The sequence below is a fragment of the Pogoniulus pusillus genome, chromosome 40 (assembly GCF_015220805.1).
Source record: "Pogoniulus pusillus isolate bPogPus1 chromosome 40, bPogPus1.pri, whole genome shotgun sequence".
NCBI classification, from domain to species: Eukaryota; Metazoa; Chordata; class Aves; order Piciformes; family Lybiidae; genus Pogoniulus; species Pogoniulus pusillus.
In genome coordinates this window covers 4,733,685-4,755,414 of record NC_087303.1, presented here as the reverse complement: position 1 = coordinate 4,755,414, position 21,730 = coordinate 4,733,685, and the positions used below count along the sequence as shown (strand labels likewise).

The following is a 21,730-nucleotide window of genomic DNA, read 5'->3' as shown; positions in this document are numbered from 1 at the left end:
TGGGCAGGGCCACTTCCCACTAGAACAGGTCATTCAAAGACTCATCCAACCTGGTCCTGAACACCTTCAGGGAGGTTGTGGAGCACAGAAGCACCCAATGTGATCTTTGATCACATTGGGTGCTTCTGTGCTCCACAACCTCCCTGGCAAACCTGTGCCAGGGTCTCACCACCCTCAACCTGTGCCAGTCTCTCACCACCCTCACTGCAAACAACTTCTTCCTAACATCCACTTTCAATCTCCCCTCTCACACTTCAAACCCATTCCTTCTCCTCCTGGCATTCCCAGACCTTGTCAATAGTCCCTCCCCAGCCCTCCTGCAGCCCCCTTCAGATCCTGCAAGGCCATTCCAAGCTCTCCTGGAAGCCTTCTCCTCTCCAGGCTGCACAGCCCCAACTCTCTCAGCCTGTGCTCAGAGCAGAGCTGCTGCAGCCCTCTCAGCATCTTGGTGGCCTCCTCTGCACTGCCTCCAACACTTCCATGTCCTGCTTGTGCTGGAGCTGGACACTGACTTGTCTGCCGTGAGGCTCTCCTCACAGCGATGCTTACAACCACCCATCAGCTCCTGCAGCACTCAGCCCCAGCATTCCAGGTAATCCTAGAGGTGGCCCAGGGTGGCAGACAGACCTCCACTAACCCTCTGTGCTTTCTCCCTGCAGGTCCCCAGTGCAACGCCTCAGTGGACCTGATTGGCACCTGCTGGCCCCGCAGCGCCGGGGGGGAGCTGGTGGCTCGCCCCTGCCCCGAGTACTTCTACGGTGTGCGGTACAACACCACCAGTAAGAGCAGCAGCACTGCTGGGGCCCTGCTGGAGGAGGGCTGGGGCAGCTCACACAGCCATCTGCACCAGGGGCTGTGCACCAGGGGCTGACAACACAGAGAATCAGAGAATCAGAGAATCAGAGAATCAGAGAATCAAGCAGGTTGGAAGAGAGCTCCAAGCTCAGCCAGTCCAACCTAGCACCCAGCCCTGCCCAACCAACCAGACCATGGCACTAAGTGCCTCATGCAGTCTTTTCTTGAACACCTCCCAATATGGTGCCTCCACCACCTCCCTGGGCAGCCCATTCCAGTGCAAATCACTCTCTCTGTGAAGAACTTCCTCCTAACATCCAGCCTAGACTTCCCCCAGCACAACTTGAGGCTGTGTCCCCTTGTTCTATTGCTGGTTGCCTGGGAGAAGAGACCAACCCCACCTGGCTACAATGTCCCTTCAGGTAGTTGTAGACAGCAATGAGGTCGCCCCTGAGCCTCCTCCTCTCCAGGCTAAACAAGCCCAGCTCTGGGGACAGAGCTTGCTGGGGACTCTGTGGGATCAGTCATGTTCCAAGAGAGAGCTGCTATGAGGAGAGACCCAAAGAGTTGGGGCTGTTCTGTCTGGAGAGGAGAAGGCTCTGAAATGACCTTGTTGTGGCCTTCCAGGATCTTAAGGGGGCTACAGGGAAGCTGGGGAAGGACTTTTTAAGATGTCAATAGTGATAGGACTGGGGGAAATGGAGCATAGCTGGAAATGGGGAGATTCAGACTGGAGGTTAGGAAGAAGTTCTTCAGCAGGAGGGTGGTGAGAGCCTGGAATGGGCTGTCCAGGGGGGTGGAGGAAGCCTCATCCCTGGAGGTGTTTAAGGCCAGGTTGGATGAGGCTGTGGCCAGCCTGATCTAGTGTGAGGTGTCCCTGCCCATGGCAGGGGGGTTGGAGCTGGCTGCTTCTTGTGGTCCCTTCCAACCCTGACTGATTCTATGGTTCTAAGTTTCAGGGGATGCTGCCAGAGCAGCAGCTTTACAAGAAGGTCCTGCTGGATGTGCCCCTGTGCAGGGGATGAGAATTGATGTCTCCATCTTGGGGGCAGGGCAAGAGGAGTGATCCAGCCCTGCTGCTGGAGGTGGCACAGAGGTCTGCAACCCCCCCAGCTGCACATGGGCTTGGAGACCTTGCAGCTCCTGGCACGGGTGACTGCCTTGTCACAGCTGATGACATGCTGAGAGCAGAGGACAAAGCAAAGGCATTTGCAAAGTGCCCAAAGCCTTTCCTAGCACATGCTTGAGCTTCTGACCACTCAGGCTCTGCTTCTGGTGAAAGGAACATCTTGCTTCCCACAGAGAACTTCCATTTTCCCATCCCACACCTTTTGGTAGCTGTGGCAGGTGCCCTGCAGGCAGCTCCTGCCCTGTGGGACCTCACAGGAGTCTCTTTGCATCGACCCACACTTGTGCCTGCCCAGAAGCCATTCCCAATCCCCATTCCTGTCCCATCCCATCACCCTGATGGGGCTCATGTGCTCTCCTGTTAGCAGCCCAGCCCAGCATCCTCCCAGTGCTGCCATCACCCTGGTGCCAATGTTAACTGGAAACTCCTCTTGGGCAGTCATGGCCATCCCAGTTAGCCTTGCTGGCTTTGCTGGCAGGTGAAGAAGTCTCCTAAGGCATGGAGAGAAGTGAAAACTTCATTCTGGGTGATCACTCAAGCAGAGGGTATATAGAGCAGGAGGAAAGGAGTTGAGTTCCTGCTGTTCCTACTGCATCTCAGTGGTGAGAGCATTGGGGTCCCCCAGTGCCAGCTGTAGAACCATTAAGGTTGGAAAAGGCCTCTAAGATCATCCAATGATCATCAACCCAACACCATCATGGCCACTAAAACATGGCCCCAGGGGCCATGGCCTTGAAAGTCTCCAGGGATGGGGACTTCACCACCTCCATGGGCAACCTGTGCCAATGTCTGACCAGCCTCACAGTGAAGAAATGTTTCCTCATCTCCAACCTAAACCTCCCCTGGCACAGTTTCAGGTCAGTTCCTTTTGTTGTCACTCAATACTTGGGAGAAGAGCCCAACCCCTACCTCACTGCAGCCTCCTGTCAGGGAGTTAGAAAGAGCAATGAGGTCTGTCCTCAGTCTCCTCAGTTCCCTCAGTCACCCCTCACAACTCCACTCCTCTCCAGACCCTTCTCCAGCTGGACAGAAAAGACAAAGCTGCTGCAGACCCAAAGCCCTTGAGTGGATTTGCTATTTCCAAGGGTTTTGGTTCTGCAGTGGCAACCAAGGCAGTGTCTGAGCTGGCTTCAGAGCTAAAGATGCTGCTAGGTTGATGCCAGTGACCCCTGCATTAGTCACTCATCAGGCCACATCTTGGTGCCCAATCTCAGGCACTGTTAACCCTTTGGCTGCTCTCTCTCTTCCAGACAATGGGTACAGGGAGTGCCTTGCCAACGGGACCTGGGCAGCACGGGTCAACTACTCCCAGTGCCAGGAGATCCTCAGTGAAGAGGTAAGATTTTGGTTGTCCCTCATCAGCCCTTGAAGGACAACAGCATCCAGGTCAGGAATGGCCCAAGGGAGCTGCTGGCTGGAAGGGCAGCAGCATCCCAGACAGAAGGTTTCATGCAGCATATGGAAAATCACAGAGTTGTTTGGGCTGGAAAAGTCCTCTGAGAGCATTGAGTCCAACCAGCAGCCCAACCCCACCATGGTCACTAAACCATCTCCTGAGTGCCATGGCCACACTTTTCTTGAACACCTCCAGGGCTGGGGACTCCACCACCTCCCTGGGCAGTCTGGTCCAGTCCCTGACCAGGTAATTTGGCCAATCCATCTGACCTAATGCAGATGTCCTGTTTGAGGACATCTCCAAGCTAGAACTCCTGTAGCACAATTTCAGGCCAGTTCCTCTCCTTCTAGCACCTGATCCTAGGGAAAAGAGCCCAACCCCCACCCTGCTCCAACCTCCTTTCAGGGAGCTGTTGAGAGCAATGACGTCCAATGGAGCCTCCCTTCAGCCTCCTTTTCTCCAGGCTGAACAACCCCAATCCTCTCAGCTGTTCCTCACAAGACCTGTTCTCCACAGTCTTGTTCCCCAGCTGACCTCCTTCTTGCTGTGCATTTTCATCCCCTGCCAAAAACAAAACCCTGCCTGTTTGCTTCCCTGTTCCAAATCCAAGAGGATCTGCAGGCTGAAGTCTCCTGGCCCCAGGGCTACTGGGTGCAGGTCAAAACCCCCTCCAGCCACATCCCCCTCCTGTAGCTCCTTCCTAACACATGAAACTCAGTGCAAACTCCATCCCTCTGTGCAGGGAATGAAATGAAGGAGGTGTTTAGGGAGATGAAAGGGATAAAAAAAGAGGGACCAAGGACTGGAAGGAGTCTGAGTGGCCTCTGAGGAGGTCAGGCCACCCCTCAGAGCAGAGCAGAGCAGAGCCCCAGGCTGTTCAGTTGCATCAATACCATCTCTGGTATTTGAGATGCTGCTCCGGTCAGGAGCGGTTTCCTCGCTCAGTTAATTGCTCATTCCCAGGCTGGCTGAGTGCCTAACAGCAGCAGGATCGATTAACTTAATTATCACTCACACCTTCCCGGGATCCCCTGCTCCCTCTGCCCAAATCCAGCCCAGCCTCTCAGCTGCCCCCGGGGCAAAGGGAATGAGCTGAGGCAGCAGATGTCACATCGCTGGGAGCTGGGATGAGCTACAGCAGGATTCCCCCTAGGCAGCAGGCTGGGGAAGTGCCAGCCCTGAGCAGAGGTGTTCGAGGGACAGCAACCATGAGCTGCTCTGGCATGAGCACGATGTGAAACCTCTCAGCTCTTTGCAAGGTCAGGTCTCTGCCTCTCCTTGTCCACCTTAGCCCTATCCAACCAGCTTTGTCCCTTCCCAGCCCCAACCCCACTGTCCTGTACCAGCTGAGCTCCAACTGCTGTCTGAAAAAGGGCTCTCAGAGGTGATGTGGTGGAGGAGGTGAGCTTGTGGTAGTACCCAAGGTTGCTGGTGACACTCTCTTCATCTCCCTCCTACAGAAGAAGAGCAAACTGCACTACCACATCGCTGTCATCATCAACTACCTGGGGCACTGTGTCTCACTGGGGGCTCTCCTCGTGGCCTTCGTCCTCTTCATGCGCCTGCGGTGAGTGACCCAACCTGCTGCCGTGGTCTTGCCGGGGGGACAAGACCAGAGGGGACAATAGAATCATAGAATCAGTCAGGGTTGGAAGGATCAGCCAGTTCCAACCCCCCTGCCATGCCCAGGGACACCTCACACTAGATCAGGCTGCCCAGAGTCTCACCCAGCCTGGCCTTAAACACCTCCAGGGATGAGGCTTCCATCACCTCCCTGAGCAACCTGTGCCAGGCTCTCACCACCCTCATGTTGAAGAACTTCCTCCTAACCTCCAGTCTGAATCTCCCCATTTCCAGCTTGGTTCTATTCCCCCCCAGTCCTATCACTACCTGACAGCTTAAAAAGTCCCTCCACAGCTTTCTTGTTGCCCCCTTGAGATACCAAAAAGCCACAATGCGTTCACCTCAGAGCCTTCTCCTCTCCAAACTGCACAGCCCCAACTCCCTCGGTCTCTCCTCATAGGAGAGGTGCTCCAGCCCTCTGATCACCCTCATGGCCCTTCTCTGGACACCTTCCAGCACATCCATGTCCCTCTTGTAACAGGAGCTCCAGAACTGAATGCAGTGCTCTGGGTGAGGTCTCAGCAGTGCAGAGTAGAGGGGGAGGATCACTTCCTTCACCCTACTGGCCTACATTCCCTGGACCTTGGTCTGGAGATGGACCCAGCCCCTGCATTTTGCCATATCCTCCCCATTGGAGGCCACTGCTCTCCAGTCTGGGGGGGATCAGCAAACATATCTCAGGGCTATTTTCCTCCTGCTGCTGTTTTAAAGCACCTGGCTGTGGAGGCAGAAGGTCCTGCTTGGTGCCTCCTGGCCTTGGTCCTGTCCACTTCACCCAAAGAACAGCCTCAGCAGCTCACCTTGAGGTCCCAGCAAAGACATTCAGATTCACTTACATCCTTTTCCCCAAGCCCATGTGTAGCCAGCCCCTAGACACCCACCATGCTCTGACAGCCCCTTGTGTCCTCCCCTCCTCCAGGAGCATCAGGTGCCTGAGGAACATCATCCACTGGAACCTGATCACAGCCTTCATCCTGCGCAACGCCACATGGTTCGTGGTGCAGCTCACCATGAACCCCGAGGTGCACGAGAGCAACGTGGTAGGTGCAGCTCTGCTGGGCAGCCACTCTGAGCCCAGCCCTGAGCTTGGGGAGCTTAAGGGTCCTAAAAGCGAGGCTCCAAAAGCAGCTTGAGGAGCCAGATGGGGCTGTCTGGTGGTTGGAGGACAGAATGACAGAAATAACCAGGTTGGAAAAGGAACTTTGAGGTCCTCGAGTCCAAGCTAGTACCCTGCACCTTCTAATTAAGTAACCCCTGGCACTGAGTGCCTCACACAGCCTCCTTTGGAACACCTCCAAGGATGTGGACTCCACAACCTCCCCAGGCAGCCCATCCTAATGCCAGTCTCTCTTGCTGGGAAGAACTTCCTCCTCACATCCAGTCTGAACCTGCCCTGCCACAGCTTCAAGCCGGGTCACCTTCTTCTGGCCCTGGCTGCCTGGCAGCAGAGCCCAACCCCACCTGGCTACAGCCTCCCTGCAGGCAGCTGCAGGCAGCAATCGGCTCTGCCCTGAGCCTCCTCTGCTGCAGGCTGCACCCCCCCAGCTCCCTCAGCCTCTCCTCACAGGGCTGTGCTCCAGGCCCCTCCCCAGCCTTGCTGCCCTTCTCTCAACACCTTCCAGCACCTCAACATCTCTCTGCAAAGACGGAGCCCACAACTGGACACAGCACTCAAGATGTGACGTAACCATTGATGAGTGCAGGGACAGAAGGACTGCTCTGGTCCTGCTGCCCACACTGCTCCTGAGCCAGCCCAGGATGCCAAGATTTTGAGAAGCATTGCCCTACTTGCAAGCCTTGTGGGGTTCAGCTGCTTTAGTGGGGTCTGTGTTGCTGTTCATGTCAGTAACTGCTCTTCACCTTCTCTGCCTCTTCCTAACCCCCTGGGCAGGTCTGGTGTCGCTTGGTCACTGCTGCCTACAATTATTTCCATGTGACCAACTTCTTCTGGATGTTTGGAGAGGGCTGTTACCTGCACACTGCCATTGTGCTCACCTACTCCACAGACAAGCTCCGCAAGTGGATGTTCATCTGCATCGGCTGGTGTAAGTGCCAGGCTGTGCCTTCCATAGAGCCATAGCAGCAGAGAATCAAGCAGGTTGGAAGAGAGCTCCAAGCTCAGCCAGCCCAAGCCCTGCCCAACCAACCAGACCATGGCACTAAGTGCCCCAGCCAGGCTTGGCTGCAACACCTCCAGCCACGGCCACTCCACCACCTCCCTGGGCAGCCCATTCCAATGCCAATCACTCTCTCTGACAACAACTTCCTCCTAACATCCAGCCTAGACCTCCCCTGGCACAGCTTGAGACTGTGTCCCCTTGTTCTGCCACTGGCTGCCTGGCAGCAGAGCCCAACCCCACCTGGCTACAGCCTCCCTGCAGGCAGCAATGAGCTCTGCCCTGAGCCTCCTCTGCTGCAGGCTGCACCCCCCCAGCTCCCTCAGCCTCTCCTCACAGGGCTGTGCTCCAGGCCCCTCCCCAGCCTTGCTGCCCTTCTCTCAACACCTTCCAGCACCTCAACATCTCTCTGCAACAGAGGGGCCCAGAACTGGACACAGCACTCCAGGGGTGGCCTGAGCAGTGCTGAGCACACAGGGGCAGAAGAACCTCCCTTGTCCTGCTGCCCACAGAGTTCCTGAGCCAGCCCAGGATGCCATTTGCTCTGCTGCCCACCTGGGCACACTGCTGGCTCCTGTTCAGCTACTATCTACCAGTAGCTACCCTGGGCTTTAGTGGTGCCTGATGCCCATCCTCTGCCGCAGCTCTTCTCGCAGCCAAACAGCAGCCAGAAGGCTGCCAAGAGCAGGATGGGGTTTACCTTGTTCATCTCTCCTCACCTAGTGGTTTGCCCTGCTTGGGCCTGGGGCAGTGTTGCAGCCCTGAGACTCCTCTGTGTGTTCATCTGCAGGTATCCCCTTCCCCATCATCGTCGCCTGGGCCATCGGGAAGCTGTACTACGACAACGAGAAGTGAGCCTTGCTGTTTTCAGTCCCCAAGCTCATCCCATGGGATTCTTTTGGTTGGAGAAGCCCTCTAGGGTCCATGAGTTCATTCAGCAACCCAACACCAGCATGCCCACTAAACCACATGAAAGAGTGCCACCTCCACACATCTTCTGGAACACCTCCAGCCATGGGCACTCCACCACCTCCCTGGGCAGCCTGTGCCAGTCCCTGACCACTCCTGCAGCAAAGAAATTGTTCCTAACCTCCAATCTAACCCTCCCCTGCCACCATTTCAGGCCTTTTCCTCTCCTTCTATCACCTGATCTCAGCAAGAAGAGGCCAATCCTGGCTCTGATCCCCTTTCAAGGAGCTGTGGAGAACAATGAGGTCTCCTCTCAGTCTCCTTTGCTCCAGACTGAGGAACCTCAGGTCCTTCAGCTGCTCCTCCCCAGCCCTGCTCTCCAGATCCTTTCATCAGCTTCCTATTCCAATTCCCTGGGGATCAGTTGTGCCAGGTGGTTGTGAAAGGGCTGCCACCAGGCAGCAAGCTTGGGAAGGGTGGGAAGACAAAGAGATCAGATTCTTCCAGCCTTTCTTCTATGCCTGCTTTAGGCTTTTAGCTGCACCAGCCCTGCCTGCAGCCTCTTGCTGCTGCATTTTATTGTTCAAAGGGCAAATGGAATTTTAAGAGGGAAAAGGCAAGAGGAAGGCAGAGCTCCTGCAGTGTGTTTGCTAAATGGAGCTGAGATTTGATCTGCCAGCAGAGACAGGAACTACCACCACCACCACCAGAGCCATTTTCACAGTGACCTGCTAATGGAGGGCTTAGCAGGCACCTGAGAGCTCATCACGTGTGGTGGGGAGTTGAAAGGAAGAAGTTCAGGTGACTGGGAGCTTGCCTTGGTTTTCACCTCTCCTTTTGCCTCCTGACTTCAGCATCCCTGTACCACACAGCACCAACTTAACCAAACCCAGCAAGGTATCCCCAGGACATGAATCCACCAGCATGGATCCACCAACCTGCAGGGTTTGCTGGGGGCAGAACCAATCCAAACCTGCCTCCATGTGACATCCTCCCTGCTCATCCCACACTGACCAATTCCCACCTCCACTCGGGGTCCAAGAACACCTCCACAAGCTCCCACGAACCTCCAGAGACCACGTACCTGGGAAAGCCATCCCATAGTGGCTCCAGCAGTATAAGCTGTAGGTGCTTTCATCCCAGTAGCCCTCTTTGTAGCCCTCAGCTGGAACCATCTCCAGCAAGACCCTGTCCTTGAACTGGGAAGCCCAGGACTTGACACAGTATTCCAGACGTGGCCTCACCAGGGCAGAGTAGAGGGGAAGGATGACCTGCTGCTAGCCACACTCTTACTCATGCACCTCAGGGTGCCATTTGCCTTCTTGGCATTAAGGGCACATTGCTGGCTCATGGTCATACTCTTGTCCACCAGGACTCCCATGTCCTTTATCCCAGAGCTGCTCACACACCAGCTCCCAACATGTAGCGAGCCATGGGGCTGTTCTGCTCCAAACACAGGCCCTTACACTTGTCCTTACTGAGTTTCATTCACTCAGTGACTTGAGAGATTGGGCAGCACAGCAGCAATCCAGGTCAGTCTCAGTGCAGGCTTGTCCCCAGCACAGCTGTCCCTGACTCACCTGTCCTTGGCTCGCAGGTGCTGGTTTGGGAAGCGAGCAGGAGTTTACACCGACTACATTTACCAAGGTCCCATGATCCTCGTGCTTCTGGTAAGAGCAAAGTGACCTTGCTTGTTAAACACAAGCTCCCATCCCATGGGGTAAGGCTGTTCCTGACCAGGGGCATGAACTTCCTTCAACATCAGCCCACAGCAGCAGGCTCTGCAGCCTCACAGCAGCGATGCCACTCACCCCTACAAGCCCAGCTCCCTGCTTCCAAGCTGCACCTCAGGCAAATTTGGGCACTTAAACTCCAAGGAGTTGTTTCTCACTGCATGCACAGATGCTGTGGGCTTGAGGTGGGCTAGAAAGGGAGCCTGGAGGCCCTGCTCTGGCAGGGATGCCTCAGCAGTAAGCTTTCTGGCACCATTTGGATGCTTTGCAAAAGCATTTGCAGAAGCCTGCAGACCTCAACCCCATTCCATGATCCATTTCACTCTGCCTTGGCTCTTGGCTGAGCTGTGAGGCTTGGACCAGGGTCATATGAAGCACAACTGGCTGGAGAAAGGACCAAGAGGAGCAGTTGTGGCAAGTCACAAGCAGCAGTTTTGGGGCTCCAACCTGTGTTTGCAGGTGGAAAGCTATACCCAGGACCCCACATCTCTTCAACCTTCTTGCCCAGTGCTGAGCAAAGCCAAGGGAGAGCTAATCACTGGCTAATAACTGAGCCTTCTTCTCATTTCCCAGCCCATCAGGCAGCCAGGCCACTTCCAATTTGTGTCAATTGTCCTCAGCTCCCAGTGCCACCTTCCTGTGCCCTCATTAGTGGTTTGGCAGCTGGGAGAGCAGCCAAGTGGTTCCTCGCTGTGATGGCAGCCACTCTCCCCAGATCCCTTCAGCTGCCTTGTATTTCTCCTCCCCTGCCAACTCTTTCACCTTCAGCTCTCTCTCTAATGCCTGTCCTTCTTCACTAACCTGGTGTGGCCTGCTCCCTTCAGCATCCTCTGGCTTCCCCTACTCATTTCGGCATCCTCTGGCTTGCCCTGCTCCCTTCAGCATCTTCTGGCATGCCCTGCTCCCTTCAGCATCCTCTGGCATGCCCTGCTCCCTTCAACAGCCTCCTGGCATGCCCTGCTCCCTTCAATAGCCTCCTGGTGTGCTCTGCTCCCTTCAACAGCCTCCTGGTGTGCTCTGCTCCCTGCCTCCTTCAGCATCCTCCTGGTGTGCTCTGCTCCCTTCAACAGCCTCCTGGTGTGCTCTGCTCCCTGCCTCCTTCATCAACCTTTTGGTGTGCTCAGTTCCCTTCAGCATCCTCCTGATGTGCTCTGCTACCTTCAGCATCCTCTGGCATGCTCTGCTCCCCTCAGCATCCTCCTGGTGTGCTCTGCTCCCTTCAGCATCCTCTGCTCCCTGCTCCCTGCTCCCTTCAATAACCTCCTTAATCTTATTGCCACAGTGCTTTAAAAGGCCAGACCAGGTCCAAGAAGAAGCATTCCCATCTCCCCTGGCACATCCCATTGCCTCTGCTGAGGAAATGGCAGCCAAGCTGGGTGAGCAGGCACCAATCAGCTGCTCTCTTCCTTCCAGATCAACTTCATCTTTCTGTTCAACATTGTCCGGATCCTCATGACCAAGCTCCGAGCCTCAACCACCTCAGAGACAATCCAGTACAGGTAAGAGAGCATGGAGGGAGGGGAGGGACTGCAGGCAGCAGACCTAGAAGCTGCAATAGCAGCATTGGGGGGGGGGGGGGGGGAGAGGGACAGCCCCACTAGCCAAGTTAGGAGTGTGGAAAGACATCTAAGAGCACTTCAAATGTTTGTTGATGTGTGGCTGTTGCACTTGAGGTTGTTGAGAGATCCTGCCCAGTGAGAGCTCTGCCATGGAGAAAGTGGATCACAGGAACATGCAAGTTGGAAAAGCCTCTCAGTGTCACCAAGTCCAACCTAGAACCCTGCTCTGCAAGATTCACCTTAGCCCCAAGCACCACATCCAAATCACCCTGAAACACAGCCAGGCTGGGTGACTCCAGCACCTCCCTGGGCAGCTCATTCCAGTCCCTGACCACTCTCTCCATGAAAAACTTTTTCCTAATGTCCAATCTAATCCTCCCAAGACTCAGCTTGAGGCCATTCCCCCTTGTTCTGCCTCCAGTTACCTGCAAGCAGAGCCCAGCAGCAGCCTCTCCACAATGTCCACAACAGGTAGCTGTAGATAGCAATGAGGTCTCCTCTCAGCCTCTTCTGTTTCACACTCCCCATCCCCAGCTCCCTCAGTCACTCCTCATCAGATTTGTTCTCCAGGTCTTTCCCCAGCTTCCTTGCCCTCCTCTAGACCTGCTCCAACACCTCCACATCTCTCTTGAATTGTGATGCTCAAAACTGAACACAATACCCAAGGTGCAGCCTCACCAAAGCCAAGACCAAGTGGACAATCACCTCCCTGCTCCTGCTGGCCACAGCATTTTTAACCCAAGCTAGGATGCCTCTTGCCTCCTTGGCCACCTGGGCACACTGCTGGCTCATGTTCAGCTCCTGTCTATTACAACCCCCAGATCTCTTTCTGCCAGCAGCTCTCCAGCCACACTGCCCTCAGCCTGTAGCATTGCTTGGGGATGGATGGATGGATGGATGGATGGGTGGATGGATGGATGGATCTCTCCAGCCATACTGCCCCCAGCCTGTAGCATTGCTTGGGGATGGATGGATGGATGGATGGATGGGTGGATGGATCTCTCCAGCCACACTGCCCCCAGCCTGTAGCATTGTTTGGGGATGGATGGATGGATGGATGGATGGATGGGTGGATGGATGGATGGATCTCTCCAGCCACACTGCCCCCAGCCTGTAGCATTGCTTGGGGATGGATGGATGGATGGATGGATGGATGGATGGATGGATGGATGGATCTCTCCAGCCACACTGCCCCCAGCCTGTAGCATTGCTTGGGGATGGATGGATGGATGGATGGATGGATGGATGGATGGATGGATGGATCTCTCCAGCCATACTGCCCCCAGCCTGTAGCATTGCTTGGGGATGGATGGATGGATGGATGGATGGATGGATGGATCTCTCCAGCCACACTGCCCCCAGCCTGTAGCATTGTTTGGGGATGGATGGATGGATGGGTGGATGGATGGATCTCTCCAGCCACACTGCCCTCAGCCTGTAGCATTGCTTGGGGATGGATGGATGGATGGATGGATGGATGGATGGATGGATGGATGGATCTCTCCAGCCACACTGCCCCCAGCCTGTAGCATTGCTTGGGGGTGGATGGATCTCTCCAGCCACACTGCCCCCAGCCTGTAGCATTGCTTGGGGATGGATGCAGCTCTCCAGCCACACTGCCCCAAGCCTGTAGCATTGCTTGGGGATGGATGGATCTCTCCAGCCACACTGCCCCCAGCCTGTAGCATTGCTTGGGGATGGACGGATCTGCCTCTGAAGGAAGCTACTTGGCAATGAGTCCCTGCAAAAGCCTGTCCTGGTGGGATCTGAGGAGCTCATCTGCCTTGGAGCTGCAAATCCTGGCACAGAGGTGAGAATTAAATCGCTGCTTAGCAGCAGAGCAAAGGGCAAGGAAGGAGTAATGAATTGATGCCACCCCAAACACCTCCTCAGGAAGCCACCAGGAGAAGGCAGCACAAAGCAGGAAGATTTAACCCACCCCTGCTGAGGGATATTTTGCAGACAAGCTAGGAGGTGCACAGTGGAAGCAGCTCTCTGAAGTGCTTGGAACAGGAGAAGAAAACTTGGTCTTTATCAATGCTTCTTAAACGCTGGCACAGGCTCTCCAAGGAGGTGGTGGAATCCCCACATCTGGTGATGCCTAAGAGAGGCAGAGATGCAGTGCTGAAGGACATGGTTTGGCACAAGCCTAGGCAGAGTTAGAGCATGGTTGGACTTGATGATAGAGGTTGGGCTCTTCTCCTAGGCAACCAGCAACAGAAGAAGGGGACACAGTCTCAAGCTGTGCCAGGGCAGGTTGAGGCTGGATGTGAGGAGGAAGTTGTTGGCAGAGAGAGTGATTGGCATTGGAATGGGCTGCCCAGGGAGGTGATGGAGTGGCCGTGGCTGGAGGTCCAAGTGTAAGGTCCTGCTGGGGCACTTAGTGCCATGGTCTGGTTGGTTGGCCAGGGCTGGGTGTTAGGTTGGGCTGGATGAGTTTGGAGCTCTCTTTCAACCTGCTTGATTCATTTATGATTCTATGATTTTATGATACAGTGCCCCCAGGTGCCATGTCTACATGGGTTTTAAACACCTCCAGGCATGATGACTGCACCCCCTCCCTGGGGAGCCTGTTCCAATGCCTGACCACTCTTGCAGCAAAGAAATGATTCCTAACATCCAACCTAAATCTCCCCTGCACAACTTGAGGCCATTCCCTGTTGTTCTATCACAATTCTATAGAACAGAATCATAGAATCAAGCAGGTTGGAAGAGAGCTCCAAGCTCAGCCAGCCCAACCTAGCACCCAGCCCTGCCCAACCAACCAGACCATGGCACTAAGTGCCCCAGCCAGGCATGGCTGCAACACCTCCAGCCATAGCCACTCCACCACCTCCCTGGGCAGCCCATTCCAATGCCAATCACTCTCTCTGCCAGCAACTTCCTCCTGACAGCCAGCCTAGACCTGCCCTGCCACAGCTTGAGGATGTGTCCCTTTCTTCTGTCCCTGGCTGCCTGGCAGCAGAGCCCAACCCCACCTGGCTACAGCCTCCCTGCAGGCAGCTGCAGGCAGTAATCAGCTCTGCCCTGAGCCTCCTCTGCTGCAGGCTGCACCCCCCCAGCTCCCTCAGCCTCTCCTCACAGGGCTGTGCTCCAGGTCCCTCCCCAGCCTTGCTGCCCTTCTCTCAACACCTTCCAGCACCTCAACAGCTCTCTTGTTAAATGGGAGGGAAAAAAAAGCTGTGGGATGCCCCAGCACCATGGCTGCTCCCCTGGCAAAGCCACAGCACTGCATGTGCTGTGTCCCTGAAGATGCTCATCACCTCAATTATTTCCAGCCCTTCCATGCCATCTGCCAGTTTGTGTCAGTGGCTGTGGCTCTTCTCCAGGCCAGCAGAATCCCAAGCCCCAGCCTTGTCCAGCCCAGCCCTGGCAGGGATGAGTGTTCCTGCTCTCAGCTAGTGCTTAAATCTCTCCATTAACAGGATTTTTGAGCAAAAAGAGTTGATTTGGCATTGTTGTTGTCCCCTAACCCACATGAAGGAGAGACCTTGATCCTTCCTCATGTATCAGCACTATTGCTTCTCACAAGCAACACTTCTAATCTCATTAAGGAAAGATAGCCAATTAATTAGCTGAGATAAGTTTGTCATAAAGCCATGTTGAAGGGTGTGAATTATTTTACTCTCCCTTAATTCATTTTTAATTGAGCCTTAGATCAGCCAAGCAATCATTTCTTGCCAGCTCAAGGTCAGCCTTCCACCCTCCACTGCCCTTTCCTGGATAGAGAAACCACAGCAGGTGCTCAGCACTCAAACCAGCCCAGCCACTTGAGTATCACACTGCAAAGCAGCTCAGCCCTGCTCCATCCTTTCCCAGTCACTGCTTTGTCCAGTCCCAGCTCCATCCTTTCCCAACCACTGCTTTGTCCAGACCCAGCTCCATCCTTTCCCAGTCACTGCTTTGTCCAGACCCAGCTCCATCCTTTCCCAGTCACTGCTTTGTCCAGTCCCAGCTCCATCCTTTCCCAGTCACTGCTTTGTCCAGTCCCAGCTCCATTCTTTCTCAGCCACTGCTTTGTCCAATCCCAGCTCCATCCTTTCCCAGTCACTGCTTTGTCCAGACCCAGCTCCATCCTTTCCCAGACACTTCTTTGTCCAGTCCCAGCTCCATCCTTTCCCAGTCACTGCTTTGTCCAGTCCCAGCTCCATCCTTTCCCAGCCACTGCTTTGTCCAGACCCAGCTCCATCCTTTCCCAGCCACTGCTTTGTCCAGACCCAGCTCCATCCTTTCCCAGCCACTGCTTTGTCCAGTCCCAGCTCCATCCTTTCCCAACCACTGCTCTGTCCAGACCCAGCTCCATCCTTTCCCAGCCACTGCTTTGTCTAGTCCCAGCTCCATCCTTTCCCAGTCACTGCTTTGTCCAGTCCCAGCTCCATCCTTTCCCAGCCACTGCTTTGTCCAGTCCCAGCTCCATCCTTTCCCAGCCACTGCTTTGTCCAGTCCCAGCTCCATCCTTTCCCAGCCACTTCTTTGTCCAGTCTCAGCTCCATCCTTTCCCAGTCACTGCTTTGTCCAGACCCAGACAGATCAATTCCAGACATACAATCATAGAATTGCTGGTTGGAAGAGACCTGAAAGTCACCAGGTCCAGCCACAACCTAATACCTCTCCTACAAGGACAGGCTATGAGAGTTGGGGCTCCTCAGCCTGCAGAAGAGAAGGCTGCCAGGAGACCTTGGAGTGGCCTTCCAGGATCTGAAGGGGGCTACAGGAGGGCTGGAGAGAGACTACTGAGAAGGGCTTGCAATGCCAGGAGGAGGAATGGGTTTGAAGAGCAGTGGGAGACTGGCAGAGATTGGGGTGGTGAGACACTGGCACAGGTTGAAAGTGGTTTGACCCTGGTACAGGTTGGGGGTGCTGAGACACTGGCACAGGTGGCCCAGGGAGGTTGTGGAGCACAGAAGAACCCAATGTGATCAAAGATCTTTGATCACATTGGGTGCTTCTGTGCCCCACAACCACCCTGGAGGTGTTCAGGACCAGGTTGGATGAGACCTTGAGCAACCTGTTCTAGGGGGAGGTGTCCCTGCCTATAGCAGGGAATTGGAACTGGCTGAGCTTTGAGGTCCCTTCCAACCTCTCTCCCTGCACACAGCTGTCAGACCACATTCCTCACCCAGACATCATTTACACACCTCCAACAATGGTGACTCCACCACCTCTTCCAGTGCCCAATGGCCTGGTGCTGGGAGTGGGGTAGGGAGAGTCTTCATGCTCTGGACTGCACTGCAGCAGCTCAGGTCCATATTTTCTCCCCAGGAAAGCAGTCAAGGCCACTCTGGTGCTGCTCCCCTTGCTGGGAATCACCTACATGTTGTTCTTCGTCAATCCAGGGGAGGATGAGATCTCCAGGATCGTCTTCATCTACTTTAACTCCTTCCTGGAGTCCTTCCAGGTATGGTACTCAGCTTTAGCTACCATCCCAGACATCCCCATCAGGAGAAGTGGAGGAGCCCACCCTGGCTGATGCCTCACCCTGCTTCTGCTCCCTCACCCTGCTTCTGCTCCCTCACCCTGCTTCTGCTCCCTCTCAAAACCAGACATTCCCAAACCTCAGGGCTCCTCCAAAGCTCCTGAGCCTGGGGATGCCTGCTGGCTGTAGCCCTGGGCTGACTCTGCTGCTTGTCTCCTTCCAGGGCTTCTTTGTCTCTGTCTTCTACTGCTTCCTGAACAGCGAGGTGAGCACTAAGGGCTGGGGATGCTTGGGGGATGGTCTGCACCTTCTCTTGCAAGCAAATGCAGTGCTTGGATGGGTTTGAGATCTGCCCACAGCAGGAGATTCCACCACCTCTCTGGACAGCCTGTTTCAATATTCCATCACCCTTAAACTAAAGAACTTCCCCCTCATGTTTGGATGGAAATTCTCAAGTGTTTGTGCCTGTTGCCTCTTGTCCTGCCCCTGGGCACCACTGAAAAGAGCCTGGCCCCATCCTCCTGCTACCCACCCTTGGGGTAGTGCTAAGCAATGAGAGGATTTCCCCTCAGCCTTCTCCTCCCCGTGCTGAAGAGCCTCAAGTCCCTCAGCCTTTCCTCCTAAGGGAGATGTCCCAGTCCCCTCCTCACCTTCACAGCCCTTTGCTGGTCCTTCTCCAGCACAGCTGCCAGGGCTGCGTTTCCCCAGCGGCTGAGTGTCCGCGGAGGGGGCAGAGCCTGCCAGGTAGCACTTTGCGTTGAAAGATGGAGGAAGAGGAGGAGGAGGAGGAGGAGGAGGAGGAGGAGGAGGAGGAGGAGGAGGAGGAGGAGGAGGAGGAGGAGGAGGAGGAGGAGGAGGAGGAGGAGGAGGAGGAAGAGGAGGGGTATGAGGATGAGGAGGAGGAGGGAGAGGAGGAGGAGGAGGAGGAGGAAGGGGAGGGGGAGGGGGATGAGGTGGAGGAGGAGGAGGAGGAGGAGGAGGAGGAGGAGGAGGAGGAGGAGGAGGAGGAGGAGGAGGAGGAGGAGGAGGAGGAGGAGGAGGAGGAGGAGGAGGAGGAGGAGGAAGAAGGGGAGGGGGAGGGGGAGGGGGCGGAGGAGGAGGAGGAGGAGGAGGAGAAGGGTGGTGAAGGGCTGCTCCGTCTCCCCGCAGGTGCGCTCGGCCGTGCGGAAGCGCTGGCACCGCTGGCAGGACAAACACTCCATCCGCGCCCGCGTGGCCCGGGCCATGTCCATCCCCACCTCCCCCACCCGCGTCAGCTTCCACAGCATCAAGCAGTCCACCGCTGTCTGAGCCGGGAGGGAGCTGCTCTAGGGGATGGGGGAGCTGCTGTCCGCGCTGCGGGGGACCCTGGCACGGCACCGCCCGGCACGGCAGTGCCTGCCCGCACCCACCAGCCTGGCAGAGGACACCCTGCAGAAGCTCCTGTCCCGCTTGCTGGGGCAGACCTGGAGGACGGGACGGCTGAGATGCTGCTTTGGCATCTCCCCGGCGGCACTGCGACCTGCTGGGGTGGCAGAAGGAGCAGAGGAGCTGTGACCTGCTGGGGTGGCACAAGGAGCAGAGGAGCTGTGACCTGCTGGGGTGGCAGAAGGAGCAGAGGAGCTGTGACCTGCTGGGGTGGCAGAAGCAGATGGAGGAGCCCGGAGAGGTTGCAGCATCATTCCCTGCCTGCCTCCATCCTGGGCAGGGTTGCCCATGTCCCATCCCTGCCTGCTGTGAGGTGACAGGACAGCAGGACATTGGCAGGACAGTTCATGGGGCTCACCCCTCGGGAGCTGGGTCAGCCTTTCAGTGACTGTGTGCTGGGATGCTGCTGGGGGAGGGTCAAAGCTCTCAAGGAGAGGCAAAGCCTTCTGGCTTGACAGGGGATGGGTGGAGAGCCCTGGACTGGTTGCAGCTGTTACTTTCAGTGGCTGTGGTTTTGTACCCCCTGGGGTCATTTGAGCCCTTCCCCTGCCCTTTGCTAGGCCCCCAGGACACTCTGTAGCTGCTGCCTGGGCTGACCAGGTCATTTCTCATCTCCACACTAAGGATGGGAGGCAGAGCAATAGGGTAGGAGAGAGGAGGGAAGCAGGCAGAGGATGATGATGGTTCTCAGGAGCTCTGAGCAGCTGAATTCAGTTAATCCTGGGGCTCCTGGGGGCCTTCCCAGCCCTGAAGGGTCTGCAGGCCCTTGCAAAGCTCCTGGACCTCAGGCTGATTCCATACCCCTGCTCTGGGGGGTGGGAAGGGGAGGGAGCACCACAGAGAAGCAATGGATGAGCTCCCCAAAGGCAGCTACCATGGGGACATGCTGTGGCTCTGCCCTGCTCTGACCCATGCAGGTGGCGTCAGTGCCAAAGCTGCTTCTTGCTCCTTCATTGGGGATGGAGCCAAATCATTCCCAAGCTGGGGCTAAGTGCCTTGGAGGAGCAGCAGACTCCCTCCCCATGCTGGGGACCTCAGATCCTCTCCCATGCAGCTGCCAGGATCCTGATCCCACCCTGGATGCCCTGTTCCATAAGGTCACCAAAAGCAGCTGAGCAGAGAGGTCCATGCAAGGTGGAGGCCTTTGCCCTGACCTCCTGCAGCCTCATTTTCCCTGCTCCATAGGAGATCTGGGGATGCTCAGGCAAGAGCAGGGGGTCAGAGGGGTTTGGATTGAGTCTGAGCTCTGCAGGGGCCCTGCAGGGTCTGACATGAATCCTCTGAGCCCCTTCACAATTCTGTGCCTCAGTTTCCCCACCAGAAAGAGCAGGCCTGAGGATTTCCTGCCCTGGGGAGATCTCAGCAGCTTTGGCATTGTGGTGCTCTGTGATTTCCTCAGGATACACCACCAGAAAGGAGCAAAATCTTCCCCTTTTGTCCCCTTTCCTCTTAAAGGGAGAAAGGGAGGCACAGACAACCCCCTCCAGGTTCTTCCTTTAAGCATTTGAGAAGTCTGACAGTTTGGAGCAGATCCTTCCCATTTCCCTCCTCCCACTGACACTTCCTGGCAGCCAAAACAACCACAGAACCACCAGGTTGGAAAAGACCTTAAGATCATCCAGTCCAACCATAACCTAGCATCTCTTTGTACACAGCTGTCAGACTATGTCCCTAAGCTCCTCATCCAAACCTCCTTTAGACACTTCCAGAGATGGAGACTCCACTTCTTCTCTGGACAGTGTGGTCCAGTGCCCAATGACCTTCCTGGTGAAGAAATTGTTCCTAATATCCAACCTAAACCTCCCCTGGTGCAACTTCAGACCATTTCCTCTCATCCTATCGCATCTACCCTGGGAGAAGAGGCCAGCCCCCACCTCTCTACAACCTCCTTTCACTTTGAAACCCTCCATGGCCTCCAATAATGTACTGGGAGCAGCAGCAGCTCCAGCTGAGTGGCCACAAGAAGGACCATACCCTGCACAGGGGGCAGGTTTGGCTCCTTGTACAAGCTCATCCATCACCACTCCCCCCCCAAAACTGCCCTTGATCCAAGGTGGGGGTGAGGGGAAGAGTCCCAGGGTCATGCAATGGGCAAACTGGCAGCTCCCAGCTTTAGCATCACTTTCTGCTGATGCTCTGCAAGGAGCAGATCTGTGTGTCCCCTCCATGGGGCAGGCTGACCTGTCAGGTGCTTGGACAGGAGATGGCAAGGACCTGGTGGCTACGGAGGAAGGGAAATGCCCCTGGGAGCTTTTATCAGGGACCTGGTGGCTGTGGAGAAGGGAGAATGCCCCAGGGAGCTTTTATCAGGGACCTGGTGGCTATGGAGAAGGGAGAATGCCCCAGGGAGCTTTTATCAGGGACCTGATGGCTATGGAGGAGGGGAAATGCCCCTGGGAGCTTTTATCAGGGACCTGATGGCTATGGAGAAGTAGAAATGCCCCAGAGAGCTTTTATCAGGGATCTGATGGCTGTGGAGAAGGGAGAATGCCCCAGGGAGCTTTTATCAGGGACCTGATGGCTATGGAGAAGTAGAAATGCCCCAGAGAGCTTTTATCAGGGATCTGATGGCTATGGAGAAGGGGAAATGCCCCAGGGAGCTTTTGCCACGCTCCACACATGTGGTGTCACCAAGGAGCAATGTACTACATGTTCAATTTGGTTGTTCTTGGTGGAAAAGGAGCTGGAAATTGAAAAACCAAATCAAGCAAGCCAGGCAGAAGCAGCCATGTCCACACCACTGTTTTTTTCCTTCTCCTCTTGGTGGTCTGCTCCAGCTGCTGTGACCTTGCTTTGGGTGGCTGGAGCAGTGTGTGTGTGTTCCCAGCCTTGGTTGATTAAAACAACTCTGATTCCTCTCACAAGGACTCCTGGGGCAGGTTTCTCTTCTGGAAAAGACAACCCCAGGACAGCCCCTCCCCACATCCCATGGGGCTGCAGTGGGCCACAGAGACACTACACATGGTGGCTTTTTTATCTCCTCCCTACCCCAAGTTGCCATGCCCATAGCAGGGAGGTGAGGTACACACTGGCATGGAGGTGCCAACAGCATCTCAGTGCATCCTCTAAAGGGTAGGGGGAAAGAGGATCACAGAAGAATAAAAATCTGTTGGTTGAGAATGACCTTTAAGACCATCCAGTCCAACCTCAGACCCAACCCCACCATGGCCACCAAACCATGGCCCCAAGTCCCACGGCCACAGGTTTCCTGAACACCTCCAGGGTTGGGGACTCCACCACCTCCCTGGGCAGCCTGTGCCAATCCCTGACCACTCTTGCAGCAAAGAAATGTTTCCCAATGTCCAACCTAACCCTCCCTTGGTGCAACTGGAGGCCATTTGCCCTTCACAGAATCATAGAATCAGGCAGGTTGGAAGAGAGCTCCAAGCTCAGCCAGCCCAACCTAGCACCCAGCCCTGCCCATCCAACCAGACCATGGCACTAAGTGCCCCAGCCAGGCTTGGCTGCAACACCTCCAGCCATGGGCACTCCACCACCTCCCTGGGCAGCCCATTCCAGTGCCAATCACTCTCTCAAAATGTCCTTGTCCTGTTGCTGGTTACTTGACAGGATTGCCTGACCCCCAGCTCACTACAACCTCCTTCCAGGTTGGATGGGGCCAGGCTCTTCTCAGTGGCACACAGCA

The 21,730-nt window shown here is 55.6% G+C and overlaps 1 protein-coding gene across 1 annotated transcript in view; it reads left to right on the top strand.

Annotated features, from left to right (window-relative positions):
- The window catches only part of CRHR1 (corticotropin releasing hormone receptor 1), a 32,447-nt gene extending 13,471 nt beyond the window's left edge, over nucleotides 1-18,976 (top strand). The window contains exons 2-12 of the mRNA XM_064174341.1: nucleotides 660-779; nucleotides 3,175-3,260; nucleotides 4,781-4,887; nucleotides 5,863-5,983; nucleotides 6,835-6,988; nucleotides 7,851-7,911; nucleotides 9,567-9,639; nucleotides 11,116-11,201; nucleotides 16,524-16,659; nucleotides 16,901-16,942; nucleotides 17,827-18,976. Of these exons, the coding sequence (XP_064030411.1) occupies nucleotides 660-779; nucleotides 3,175-3,260; nucleotides 4,781-4,887; nucleotides 5,863-5,983; nucleotides 6,835-6,988; nucleotides 7,851-7,911; nucleotides 9,567-9,639; nucleotides 11,116-11,201; nucleotides 16,524-16,659; nucleotides 16,901-16,942; nucleotides 17,827-17,967 (1,127 nt within the window). The 3' untranslated portion in view covers nucleotides 17,968-18,976. The remainder of the gene's footprint in view (nucleotides 1-659; nucleotides 780-3,174; nucleotides 3,261-4,780; nucleotides 4,888-5,862; nucleotides 5,984-6,834; nucleotides 6,989-7,850; nucleotides 7,912-9,566; nucleotides 9,640-11,115; nucleotides 11,202-16,523; nucleotides 16,660-16,900; nucleotides 16,943-17,826) is intronic.
- The last annotated feature ends 2,754 nt before the right edge of the window (nucleotides 18,977-21,730 follow it).